At 44.4% G+C, this 14,356-nt stretch overlaps 1 protein-coding gene across 1 annotated transcript in view; it reads right to left on the reverse strand.

The window, feature by feature from the left end:
• epb41a (erythrocyte membrane protein band 4.1a) overlaps positions 1-14,356 on the reverse strand; it is a 349,346-nt gene that overhangs the window by 123,786 nt on the left and 211,204 nt on the right. The window contains exon 15 of the mRNA XM_034160644.1: positions 6,174-6,236. Coding sequence (XP_034016535.1) covers positions 6,174-6,236 — 63 coding nt within the window. The remainder of the gene's footprint in view (positions 1-6,173; positions 6,237-14,356) is intronic.

A 14,356-nucleotide genomic window follows, 5' to 3' on the forward strand; every position in this document is an offset into this window, starting at 1 on the left:
TGGAACATCTGGTGCAGTGGTGCAGAGATAATAATCTCTGCATCAATGTGAAGAAAACCAAGGAAATGGTAGTGGATTTTAGGAGGAACAAGGGCCCTCCTTCTCCCTTGTATATTGGAGGAGCAGCTGTGGAAGTGGTCTCCAGCTTTAGGTACCTGGGTGTGCACATATCTAGTGATCTCACCTGGGGTGCCAATACCTCCCGTTTGGTCAGGAAAACCCATCAACACCTCTATTTCCTTAGGAAGATACGGACAGCTGGACTTGGGAGCTCCATTCTGAGGAGCTTCTATCACTGTGCAATGGCGAGCATCCTCTGCACCTGTATTACTGTGTGGCACGGCAGTTGTACAGCTATTGAGAGGGGGGCTCTGCAGAGGGTGGTAAAGGCTGCACAGAGGATTGTAGGGGGCAGCCTTCCCACCACCTCGGATCTCTACTTATCACGGTGCAGGGGAAGGGCTCTCCGCATTCTGAGGGACTCTTCCCATCCTGCACACAGTCTGTTTCAGCTCCTTCCCTCAGGCAGGCGGTTCAGGAGCATTCAGAGTAGAACTACTAGGCTCAGAAACAGCTTCTTCCCTGAGGCTGTAAGGCTGCTGAATTTGAGCTGTGCTTCATAAGAATTTACATCATCAGATATAGCCTGCACTAAACCACTTTAATTGTTCATATGCAAAAACTTTCTGTGTGCAATATATACTCAACAAAAATATGAACGCAACACTTTTGGTTTTGCTCCCATTTTGTATGAGATGAACTCAAAGATCTAAAACTTTTTCCACATACACAATATCACCATTTCCCTCAAATATTGTTCACAAACCAGTCTAAATCTGTGATAGTGAGCACTTCTCCTTTGCTGAGATAATCGATCCCACCTCACAGGTGTGCCATACCAAGATGCTGATTAGACACCATGATTAGTGCACAGGTGTGCCTTAGACTGCCCACAATAAAAGGCCACTCTGAAAGGTGCAGTTTTGTTTTATTGGGTGGGGATACCAGTCAGTATCTGGTGTGACCACCATTTGCCTCATGCAGTGCAACACATCTCCTTTGCATCATCCGTGAAGAGAACACCTCTCCAACGTGCCAAATGCCAGGGAATGTGAGCATTTGCCCACTCAAGTCGGTTACGACGATGAACTGGAGTCAGGTCGAGACCCCGATGAGGACGACGACCATGCAGATGAGCTTCCCTGAGACGGTTTCTGACAGTTTGTGCAGAAATTCTTTGGTTATGCAAACCGATTGTTCCAGCAGCTGTCCGAGTGACCAGACGATCTTGGAGGTGAACATGCTGGATGTGGAGGTCCTGGGCTGGTGTGGTTACACGTGGTCTGCGGGTGTGAGGCTGGTTGGATGTACTGCCAAATTCTCTGAAACGCCTTTGGAGACGGCTTATGGTAGAGAAATGAACATTGAATACACGAGCAACAGCTCTGGTTGACATTCCTGCTGTCAGAATGCCAGTTGCACGCTCCCTCAAATCTTGCGACATCTGTGGCATTGTGCTGTGTGATAAAACTGCACCTTTCAGAGTGGCCTTTTATTGTGGGCAGTCTAAGGCACACCTGTGCACTAATCATGGTGTCTAATCAGCATCTTGATATGGCACACCTGTGAGGTGGGATGGATTATCTCAGCAAAGGAGAAGTGCTCACTATCACAGATTTAGACTGGTTTGTGAACAATATTTGAGGGAAATGGTGATATTGTGTATGTGGAAAAAGTTTTAGATCTTTGAGTTCATCTCATACAAAATGGGAGCAAAACCAAACGTGTTGCGTTTATATTTTTGTTGAGTGTATGTGCAATATTGGTTTTATTAATTCCCAGTGCAATATCATAGTTATGCATCTATATTTGGTATTAAATGTCATAATATTGGTAACTATTTGATTCATTTTAATAGGTTATATGTAATTATTATTTATGTTTTTAAATAACTGGGACCTGAGTACAAATTTCGTACCGCTCACATGGAAATGTGAGTTGGTATGACAATAAAGTTCCTTGAACCTTGAATATGAAAACTTACTTGGTAATAAAAATTAATTCTCATTACCTGAAAACAAAGCCCAAGTGAAGCAATATCACCTATTCAAGCAGCTTTGAGACAGCATGTAAAGTGTGTACTTTACCAGGCTGGGGTAATCTGGGGACAAGGATGGATTGTTAAGTCTGAAATTGACAGATCTTCAGATTGGGGCTGAAGTGAAATGGGTGGAAGATGAGTTTGTCGGACAACACTTCAACCAATAGTTGCTAGCTGTCGGGAGCTGGTACAAATGCTGGTGTAAAACAGGTTGTACTCGCAGATGCAAATGTTTCTCCTCAGGTCTCCCTTGCACTATGTGGATGTGCTTCTTTTAACTAAGGTTGTAATTCACAGTGTGAGCTATGAAAGTGAATATCATGATTTTTATCTTGCCAAAATGAAGTTTTGGGAGATTATGTTACTCGGTATGTATGTTTTCTTGTTTGTTTTTATAATCATTGCATTTTTCACATTTAAGTCGCACAGAGTTTACATTGCAGACTCTTGCTGTTGGGGAAAGTGTAGTGACACAGACCCACAACAGGGGGCGCAAATGAACGGTCAATAGATGAGCCAAAAGGTAACAATTTAATGTTGTGAATGTGCACAACGAGTATACAGACAATCTCAGAATCTGATAGCAATCAATACACAAAGGTGACGTGTGGGCAGGCTCGAGGATAGAAGACGTCTGTCCTGAGAAGAGCCGGAACCACACGATTTTCGCCGCCACCGAACCTGGTGAATACTGGAGCCGCCAAGTCCCGAATTCCCAGGTGATCACCGTCCCCGACTGTCGGATCTGGTACTGCTGGCGAGAAGCACAAACAGTGAGATGTGGGTGTGTGCACACCCAGTAACAAAAACAGTCAGAAGGTGGAAAGTCACCTCCACCTCTAATCACACACTCGTGCAGCTCCTGTTAACCACTTATCTGGTTTGGGTGTGAAGGGAAGCCGTCGCTGTTCACACCAAACGCCAATCCAGCAGATAAGGCACACAACAGGAAAGCGGCTGCAAAAAGAGTTCAGACTATGACACAGGTTTCAGTACAGCAGAGAATTACCTTCACAGGTAGATGATATCTCGGCAGCGAGGTGGAGATGACATCCGGCTTTTATGGAGTGATGAAATGACGGGTGACAGCTGTCATGAGTTGATGTGTGACAGCTGTCACTCCCGGTTGTGTCCGTGGCGGCAGCACCCTCTCGTGCCTGAAGCCCGCACTTCAGGCAGGGCGCCCTCTGGTGGTGGGCCAGCAGTACCTCCTCTTCTGGCAGCCCACACAACACTTGCAACTTCATATATAATGGAGATGGAGATACCTTCTGGCACACAATGTCAAAGGTCAAGGTCACAGAAAGGTCAAACACTAATATCACCAAAACAACTTCCCTGGTCGCATTTTTTTCTTTTGCCTCGAAATTGAATGAATGCAATGAAATGCATGAATACAGCAAATGGCCTTGCCCATAAGCCATTAAGCAATCAACCTTAACCTTCAGGGTTTACCTTGGGGTCAAAGGTGAGCTAAAGTAGGTCAAATTTCAAATCTGTGTAAAACATGTGGTATGATACAACAAATTAAAGGGCTTGATGAGAGGATCTATAATATATCAAAAGTTTTATATTATGATGTTATTTGGTGACATCATCATGAAAAAAAACTTGTAAAATTCTTATTTTTAAGGTTGTGAAAAAGTGTGCAAATCATTACAGATTCTTGTAACTTCACATATAGCAGTCCTACAGAGATACCCATCAGCACCGAAAAGGATCAAGCTCAGGATCAAAGGTCAAGGTCACAGGAAGGTCAAACACTAAATAAAAAAAAAAAACGTTCACAGTTTTTGAAAGTTTGCATCCAAATTGAATGAAAATAATGAATAGCCTTACCCATAAGCCATTAACTGGAATAAGTCATCGACCCTGACATTCAGGGTTTGGCTTGAGGTCAAATGTGACCTAAATTAGGTCAAATGTCAGATTATAATAAAATGTCATCTACACCAAATTAAAGAACTTGATGAGAAGATCCAGAATATATCACAAGTTTTAAGCTATGACATCATTTGTTGATATCATGAAAAAATGTTGCAAAATTAAGATTTTTTAATGGTGTGAAAGAACATGTAAATCATCATCGCAGACTCTTGCATCTTCACATAGCAGTCCTAGAAAGATACAGTTCAGCACACAAAAGTATCAGGCTCAAGTTCAAAGGTCAAGGTCACAGGAAGGTCAAACACTAAATTCAACAAACCAACTTTCCTGGTCACAATGTTTGAAATTTTGCCTCCAAATTTGGCATGAATATAGCCTTCCCCCTTATAAGCATTCTCTTCACTTCACATGGATCATTTCGGATCTTCAGCATCAATTCACAGATTATCACTTCATTTCTGCTTCAAACTGCACTTCAGTCAACATCTATCTCAGCAACAGATATCTGAAGCTTTTGTACAGCAATCATTTCCACATAAATTCAGCATAATTTCAGAATAAAAGACAGCATCTCGACAGCACCGGTGTTTTGTCGAGATGAGCACCCGTAGTGTAAATCGACAGTGTCTGCTTTAAAGACAGCGGGACACGCAAATCTTTACTTTTTTGTTAAGTGAAAAGACACTTATTGCTGTATTTTGTTCTTTATTTATTTTTCGTGCATTTGTTTTGTGTTTGTGAATGCAGCGCCGTTAACGGTTTATAAATATTGTAGCGATCGCTTGGCCAACGGTTTATAAATATTGTAGCGATCGCTTGGCCAGTGTTGCCGAGTGAATGATCCCCCCTAAAAATTGGTTCGCCCTGCCTTCACTGCACATGCATCATTAGCCGCGGTTCATAGATTATCACCTCATTTCTGCTTCAAACTGCACTCCAGTCATCTTTTTCAGCGACAGATATGTGAAGCTTTTGTACAACAATCATTTCCACATAAATTCAGCATCATTTCATCATAAAAGACGGAGAAAGCGATCAGAGCACCACGGCTACACGGGTTGCTAGCTGATGCGTTCACTACGCGTCGATCATTTCAAAATGTCACCAAGTATTGCTTCATTTCTGCTTAAAACTGACTTTAGAATGATTTAAAGGGGAACAGAAACGCCAATGGATTATTTATAGCATGAATAATTACCAAAAATGCTTTCTTTTGATAGTTCAAGAAACACTAAAGACCATAAAGCATCTACAGACAACCTTGCTTTAGTCGTGGTCTGAGAGGTTTTGACATCGACCGGCTGCCACCATTTATGCGGGTCAGATGGGTGACATCACTGCATTGGGGGGGAAGATGGCCCTCCGCTGACTTCAGCCAATGGTGACTTACATGTTAATTTAGCGACAAATTTGATTCTAATAATAATATCTACACTGTGCTTAAACATTCTGCAAGTGTATGAATAACACTTAATTTTTACCAAGGAATGCACAAACAAATTCTCAAAAAGCCTTTCTGTTCCCCTTTAAGAGGTTTTACCTTGTCATCTGATGGTTAATAATCCCATTAATCCATTTGATCACTTTGGGTGAAGAGACTCTGTCTTAAACAAGCAACTGAGTTCCGAAATGACGCATGCGCAGTTTGAATAGTTTTTTCATTAAATTGTTTTTATTTATTTTACAATTTGGCATCTAGATTAGCCTTAGGAGGTTGATAGTTTTAAGAATGCCCGGCACTGTTACACTGTTCGGCTTCAGGTTTATAGTATAGTTTATGTTCCAATAGAAGGTCATATGTTGTTCAGTCAGGTCACGGGTTCTGGGGATGTCGATGGTGAGCTGGGTACTGAAAACATTACTCTCTTCTCTTATGTCGACATCACAATAATCAGCCCTGTGCAAAATGCAGATGTGCCTTAATTACCAAAGGCCGAACTGCAGTGTCAGTTTGGTCTTTGTCAGGAGTTTGAAGGCTGCTTCCAATCACACTACAATGTATGAAACGCAAGAAAGAAATGAAACAATGTGGGGAAAAAAGTGAAAGTAATTAAAGAGGAAAACAACACATGCCAGGCCTTTAGGGTTAGACTGAAAACAAGGCAAGAAAGAGTAGAGATGTCAGCAAAAGGAAAATCAACACAAACATGCAGACAAGAACATCAGTCAACAGTAAGATACCAACCTCCAACATTAAATTACTGTGTCTGATATAAATCGTTTCACCTTCAAGTTTCTTCACTCTTCTCTGTGGAAAATCAGAAAACAGACAGAAAAAACATTTGCTAAAAGTGATGAATCACTTAGTAAACAGAATTTTCAGTTTTCAAATTTCAAATAAGTCAAAACTGTCTGCCTGTGTATGACTCCAGTAATATGGCAGCAGACCTGTATGGTGTGAAGATAAATGATCTTTTTTCCCCCCTCCCTCCTTTCTCTCTGGTCATCGCTGTGTGGAACACACTGCAGGAACTTGAAACCCAAAACCCAAAACCAGGACTTATCAAAATGACTGATGATGTTTGGTATTCAAATTAGGTTTTTTAAGCAGATCTGTCTATGTAATAGAGTCTCCCTCTGACTGACAGAATACTCCAATGAAACAAAGCTAAAAATTAAATAAAAATAAATCTGCGAAAGTTTTACATGAAAAACCTTAAAATGGTCGACACCTTCATGTGGCTGAATGTACATCAGAGTGAAACAATGTCTTTAAATTGTATATCAACTTAGTGAAGAAATTTCAGTGCTTTGAGTAACTCTGAATCATCGATGACTCTTTTGAATTCTGGATCTGACAGAAAAGGATGAAGTTTTATTCATGGCTAAAACCTTTCAGCTTCTGGGGGGGCATTTTCATTAGTTGTCAGTTATAATCATCAAAATCAAAAGTAAAAGAAATAAACATTTGAAATAAATCAGACTCTATGCAATGAATGAATATAATATACAAGTTTCACTTTTTAAATGGAATTACTGAAATAAATCAACTTTTTCATAATATTCTAATTATATGACCAGCACTTGTATTTTACCAAAAAGGGGCTGATGAATTATGTAACATATCATCTTGGCTTTTATATTTTTAATTAATTTATATCAAGCTGTACAGATTTAGTTGTTGTGTGGGCCGCTGAAGAGGAGGTACTGCTGGCCCACCACCAGAGGGCGCCCTGCCTGAAGTGCGGGCTTCAGGCACGAGAGGGCGCAGCCTCCTCACGGGAGCAGCCGGGAATGACAGCTGTCCCTCATCACCACTTGACAGCTGTCACTCATCACCACCTCATCACCATCTCCATAAAAGCCGGGCAGCAACTCCACCTCCCTGCCGAGATATCGTTCTACCTCTCAGGTAAACTGCTCAGCCGTTTTTGTGTCTTTCACATACAGTTTTTGCTTCTGTATTGTTTGCAGTCGTTTCTGTGAGTGCTTGCAGCTGGAGGCTGGGTTTGTGGTTCGTGGAGGGCTGACGTCTTCGCTCCCCACGTCAAACTTCGCTAAGTAACTCAGTGATACTGCACGTGCCGCATTTCTGGATTGGAGGTGGAGGTTTTCCCTCCGTTTGAAACTAAGGACTGTTTGCTGGGTGTGCAGACACCCACCATTAAACTGTTTCTGCTTCCTGGGAACTCAGGACTTGGCGGCACCAGTGTGCTCCAGATCCGTGGGCAGTGGAAATCGTGTGGGACCCGGCTCTTCTCTGGACAGACGTCTTCTATCCTCGGGCCTGCCCACACGTCACCTTTGTATATTTGACTTGATTCTAAATCTGCTATTGTCTGTATTCCGTTGCGCACATTCACAACATTAAATTGTTGTCTTTTGGCTCATCTATCGTCCTTTCACTTCCACCCCCTGTTGTGGATCCGTGTTACTACAACTTCACAACAGGATATCTCGGCCAACGTCATGGACTCCGAGGGGTGTCAACCAACGTTTGAACAACCAGTGGAAGAGCAGGGTGCACAGGTGCCAGCAGGAGGCGTGAGTGGCAGCAAATCTTAACCGCCTTCACTGCCCGGTTGGACTTAGTGACCGAGCAGAGCGCAATACTCAATCGCAGGATGGAGGCTCTCACCGCACAGGTGGAAGCGCCCACACGGGGTGCGGCTGCAGCTCCTCCTCCTGCTGTCCTGGTGCCGAATACAGAGATTCCAGTGGTCGTTCAACAAACCCCCCCACCGTCCCCTGAAGCATACATAAGTCCCCCGGAACCGTACGGAGGTTGTGTAGAGACATGCGCAGACTTCTTAATGCAGTGTTCGCTCGTCTTTGCACAGCGTCCCGTCATGTACGCGTCGGACTTTAGCCGGGTGGCTTATGTTATTAATTTGCTTCGAGGTGAGGCACGCTCCTGGGCTACGGCGCTCTGGGAGCGGAATTCACGGCTTCTATAGATATATACTGAGTTTGTGAGGGAGTTCAGACTGGTGTTCGATCACCCAAAAAGAGGCGAAACAGCTTCAACAGTGCTACTGTCGATGAGACAAGGGCGTCGGAGTGCAGCCGAGTATGCAGTCGACTTCCGCATCGCGGCTGCGAGGTTCGGCTGGAATACTGTTGCACTCCGTGCCGCCTTTGTAAACGGACTGTCTCTGGTCCTAAAGGAGCATCTGGTGGCTAAGGACGAGCCGCGGGATTTAGACGGGCTTATCGACCTGGTCATACGATTACACAATTGATTAAAAGAACGTCGTTGGGAGCGAGACGAAGGACGTGGCCGGGCACGAGCCGTCCCTCTCCCTTCCGGGTCCGAAAAGGCGCCGCTGTCCCCATGCTCCACAGCCTCAGCGCTCCGTGTGGTAACAGCTCCCCTGCTGACATTGCTAGGGAAACAAGCAGGGCCAAAATAAGATCAGATGACAGACTGAGGAGGCTGGCCCACGGGGAGTGTTTTCTCTGCAGCTCAAAGGAGCACATACAGAAAAACTGCCCCAAACGGCCAAAACGACAACACTCGCCTTTAGAGACTGGGTTAAGGGTGGGTCATAACATTCACGTGGGACACACATGTATATCTGCACGCCTCCCAGTTAAGATCCTGAGTGGGGATCTAATCCTTCAAGCCCCAGCACTGGTGGACACGGGGTCGGAAGGGAATCTGCTGGACAGCAGATGGGCAAGGGAAGTAGGGCTCCCTCTAGTGGCTTTCCCTTCACCATTGAGGGGTGCGGGCACTAGATGGCACCCTTCTTCCATTAATCACACACAAGACACAACCAGTAACTCTGGTGGTGTCTGGGAATCATCGGGAGGAGACTGAATTTTATGTAACTCCTTCTACCTCCCGCGTAATTTTGGGTTTCCCATGGATGATTAAACACAATCCACAACATTAGTTTCAGTTTGAGTCTAAGGAAGATCATTTTAGAAATTTTTATATTGAAAAGCCTGATTTACTTTTTGTATTTGAAATGCTATAAACAAAATAAAATGCTTGAAATAGCAAGGGGCTGAATACTTTTGCAAACCACTGTATATAACAGCACAGTACAAGTTGTTTACAAATTGCAGTCCACAAATATATGCAGCTTTTTGACAATGAACTAAATATAAAAACAACATTTAATGATAATAAAAAAATAAAAACAAAATATTTCTGAAACAAATAACTGAAAATACTACTACTACTACTACTGAACTTTGATGTGCCATGCCTAAGTATTTACATTGGTTTGTATTTGCGCATATATTTACTCTGCCCTACTGCTGCACAATTACAATTACCACTGCTGCTGGGATACTGCTCACTTCCCCATGCAGCACCAATACAGGAAGATCTTGTCATAAGCAATATCTTATTTATTTTATATCTCATATCTGAATAACAGCAACCACATCTCAAAATATACACAGACTGTCTGGGAATGTTTTAGAACTATTTGGTGGACAACACTGCATGAGCTACAGGGGTATTACATTGCTCTTTGTGCAAAGGAAAGGGGCTTACAAGGATTGTTCATAACAGGATTTTCTCCTTGTTACATGACATTTCTCCTTGTTACATGACATTTAGTGACTGGAGCAGTCTGACCTCATGACCATGAAGTCAGCCACAGAATGTATCCCAATTCTGCATGAAGAGCTACAAAAAAATGAATCAGTTATTATTAGGGGCGTCACAGAACATAACAGCTACATACTGTTCAGATGAGGTACAGTTTTTCAGTGAGGGATTGGATAATTTTTTCCAATTTACAAAAAACAAACAAACAAAAAAAATATGCTGCTGTGCTTTTGATTTTTAAAACGTGTTATACTGTGTCCTAGCTTTTATTGAGTGTGTATCTTTACATTGAGTTGTATTGCTGCACTGTCGTCTTGCATCACTATGTACTGAGTAGATGGTTGACATCACAATAAAAACCTTACTTATTTACTTACTCTGTGAGTGCTGTAGTTTATTTATAACCACAAACACTGTAATGATGTGCTAATTCCAACAGTGCACTTACATTTATTACGAAAAATTCCTCGCCCGGACAAAGAAGTGCACTTATGTTATGAAATTTCAGTTAAATATATCATATAGCAGATGAACACACTGATATTTGAGAAGTGAAATGAACTTTCTAGTATTTACAGAATGTGTGCAATAATTTAAACAAAATGGGGCAGGTGCATAAATTTGGGCACCCTTGTCATTTTACTGATTTGAATACATTTAGCACTAATTACTGGAACACAAAATTGGTTTGGTAAGCTCATTGACCCTTGACTTCCTTACACAGGTGAATCCAATGATGAGAAAGGGTATTTAAGGTGGCCATTTGCAAATGTTTCCCCTCTTTGCATCTCTTCTAATGAGTGGCAACATGGGAGCCTCTAAATAACTCTCAAATGACCTGAAAACAAAGATTGTTCAACATCATGGTTTAGGGGAAGGATACAAAAAGTTATCTCAGAGATTTCAGCTGTCAGTTTCCACTGTGAAGAACATAGTGAGGAAATGGAAGACCACAGGCACAGTACTAGTTAAGGCCCGAAGTGGCAGGCCAAGAAAAATCTCAGATAAGCTGAAGGGAAGGATGGTGAGAACAGTCATAGTCAATCCACAGACCTGCTCCAAAGACCTACAACATGATCTTGCTGCAGACAGTGTCTGTGTGCATCATTCAGCTATACAGCGCACTTTGCACAAAGAGATGCTGTATGATGCTGTAATGCAGAGGAAGCCTTTTCTGCATACAGACCACAAACAGAGTCGCATGAGGTATGCTAAAGCACATATGAACAAGCCAGCTTCATTTTGAAATAAGGTGCTGGGGAATGATGAAACTAAAATTGAGTTTTTGGACGTAACAAGGGGCGGTATGCATGGCTGAAAAAGAACACAGCATTCCAAGAAAAGCACTTGCTACCTACAGTAAAACTTGGTGGTTCCATCATGCTGTGTGGCCAGCACAGCTAATGGGAATCTTGTTAAAGTTGAGGGGCACATGGATTCCATTCAATATCAGCAGATTCTTGAGACCAATGTTCAAGAATCAGTGACAAAGTTGAAGTTGCGCCAGGGCTGGATCTTTTAACAACGACCCTAAACACTGCTCAAAATCTACAAAGGCATTCATGCAGACGGACAAGTACAACATTCTGGAATGGCCATCTCAGTCCCCAGACCTGAATATTGAAAATGTGTGGTGTGATTTATGCGGGCTGTCTATGTTCAGAAATCAACAAACCTGAGATGTTTTGTAAGAAGAAACAACCAGAATCCAGACTCTCATTGGAAGCTCTAGGAAGTGTTTAGAGGTTGTTATTTCTGCAAAAGGAAGATGTACTAAATACTGATGTATTATTTTCTGTTGGGTTGCTCAAATTTATGCACCTGCCGAATTTTGTTTAAAGAATGATTGCACACTGTCTGCAAATCCTAGAAACTTAATTTCACCCAAATATCACTGTTCGTCTGCTATATGATATATCCATCCATCCATCCATTGTCTTCCGCTTTATCTGGAGTTGGGACCGGAGGCAGCAGCTCAAGCAAAGCCGCCCAGACCTCCCGATCCACACACACCTCCCTCAGCTCCTCCGGGGGAACCCCAAGGCATTCCCAAGCCAGCCGAGAGACGTAGTCCCTCCAGTGTGTCCTGGGTCTTCCCCGGGGCCTCCTCCCGATGGGACGTGCCAGGAACACCTCTCCAGCGAGGCGTCCAGGGGGCATCCGGAAAAGATGATCGAGCCACCTCAACTGGCTCCTTTCGACGTGGAGGAGCAGCGGCTCGATTCTGAGCTCCTCCCGAGTGACCGAGTTCCTCACCCTATCTCTAAGGCAGGGGTGGGCAATCATGTGCCATGAAGGGCCGAAGCACTGCAGGTTTTCCTTGCTACCAATCACCTCAGCAGGTGATTTCATTAATGTTCAGGTGTTTCAGCAGGTGATTTCATTGACAACCAGGTGTTTATGTTCAAGGGAGAAGCTCATCAGCAACCCACCTGCTGAGGTGATTGGTTGCAAGGAAAACATGCAGTGTCTCGGCCCTCGTTGCCCACCCCTGCTCTAAGGGAACGACCAGCCACCCTGCGGAGGAAACTCATCTCGGCCGCTTGTACTCGCGATCTCGTTCTTTCGGTCATGAGCCAAATCTCATGACCATAGGTGAGGATCGGAACGTAGATCGATCGGTAAATCGAGAGCTTTGCCCCCCTACTCAGCTCTCTCTTCACCACGACTGTCCGATACAGAAATCGCGTCACTGCAGATGCTGCACCGATCCATCTATCGATCTCACGCTCCATCCGTGCCTCACTCATGAACAAGACCCTGAGACACTTAAACTCCTCCACTTGAGGCAAGGACACTCCACCAACCTGAAAAGGGCAAAGCACCTTTTTCTGTTCGAGAACAATGGCCTGGGATTTGGAGGTGCTTATTTTCATCCCGGATGCTTCACACTCGGCTGCAAACTGCCCCAGTGTACGCTGAAGGTCCTGATTTGACGAAGCCAACAGAACCACATCGTCCGAAAAACAGCAGAGACGAAATTCTGTGGTTCCCAAACCAGACCCCCTCTACACCCTGGCTGCACCTAGAAATTCTGTCCATAAAGATAATGAACAGAACCAGTGACAAAGGGCAGCCCTGGTGGAGGCCAACGTGCACTGGAAACAGGTTTGACTTACTACCGGCAATGCGAACCAAGCTCCTGCTGCGGTCGTACAGGGACCGGACAGCGCTTATTAAAGGACCCCGGACCCCGTACTCCTGGAGCACCCCCCACAGGGTGCCAGGAGGGACACGGTCAAACACCTTCTCCAGATCCACAAAGCACATGTGGACTGGTTGGGCGAATGCCCATGAACCCTCGAGCACCCGATGGAGCGTGTAGAGCTGGTCCAGTGTGCCGTGACCAGGACGAAAACCACACTGCTCCTCCTAATCCGAGGTTCAACTATCGGTCAAATTCTCCTCTCTAGTACTCTGGAATAGACCTTACCGGGGAGGCTGAGGAGTGTGATCCCCCTGTAGTTGGAACACACCCTCCGGTCCCCCTTCTTAAACAGAGGGACCACCACCCCGGTCTGCCAATCCAGAGGCACTGTCCCTGACCGCCACGTGATGTTGCAGAGGCGTGTCAACCAAGACAGTCCCACAACATCCAGAGACTTAAGGTACTCAGGACAGATTTCATCCACCCCAGGAGCCTTGCCACCGTGAAGCTTTCTAACCACCTCGGTGACTTCAGCCTGGGAAATGGATCAGTCTGCTTCTGAGTCCCCAGTCTCTGCTTCCTTTTCGGAAGACGTGACGATGGGATTGAGGAGATCCTCGAAGTATTCCTTCCACTGCCCAACAACATCCCCAGTCAGGGTCAACAGCTCCCCACCCGCACCGTAGACAGTGCTGGTGGAGAGCTGCTTCTGCCTCCTGAGGCGTCGGATGGTTTGCCAGAATTTCTTCAAGACTGACCAGTAGTCCTCCTCCATGGCCTCCCCAAACTCCTCCCAGACCCTCTGCAACCGCACGGGCTGCGGCACGCTTGGTCTGCCAGTACCTGTCAGCTGCCTCCGTGGTCCCACCTACCAACAAAGACAAGTAGGACTCCTTCTTCAGCTTGACGGCATCCCTTACTTCCGCCGTCCACCACCACACATATGATATATTTAACTGAAATTGCTGATCCAAACAACCAATGATTTATAAAGGCAAATCATGGAAGTCACCAGGCGTGCCCAACGTTTACATACAACTGTATATATATATATATATATATCAATCAATCAATCAACTTTTTTCTTATATAGCGCCAAATCACAACAAACAGTTGCCCCAAGGCGCTCCATATTGTAAGGCAAGGCCATACAATAATTATGAAAAACCCCAACGGTCAAAACGACCCCCTATGAGCAAGCACTTGGCAACAG

The sequence above is a fragment of the Thalassophryne amazonica genome, chromosome 20 (assembly GCF_902500255.1).
Source record: "Thalassophryne amazonica chromosome 20, fThaAma1.1, whole genome shotgun sequence".
NCBI classification, from domain to species: domain Eukaryota; kingdom Metazoa; phylum Chordata; class Actinopteri; order Batrachoidiformes; family Batrachoididae; genus Thalassophryne; species Thalassophryne amazonica.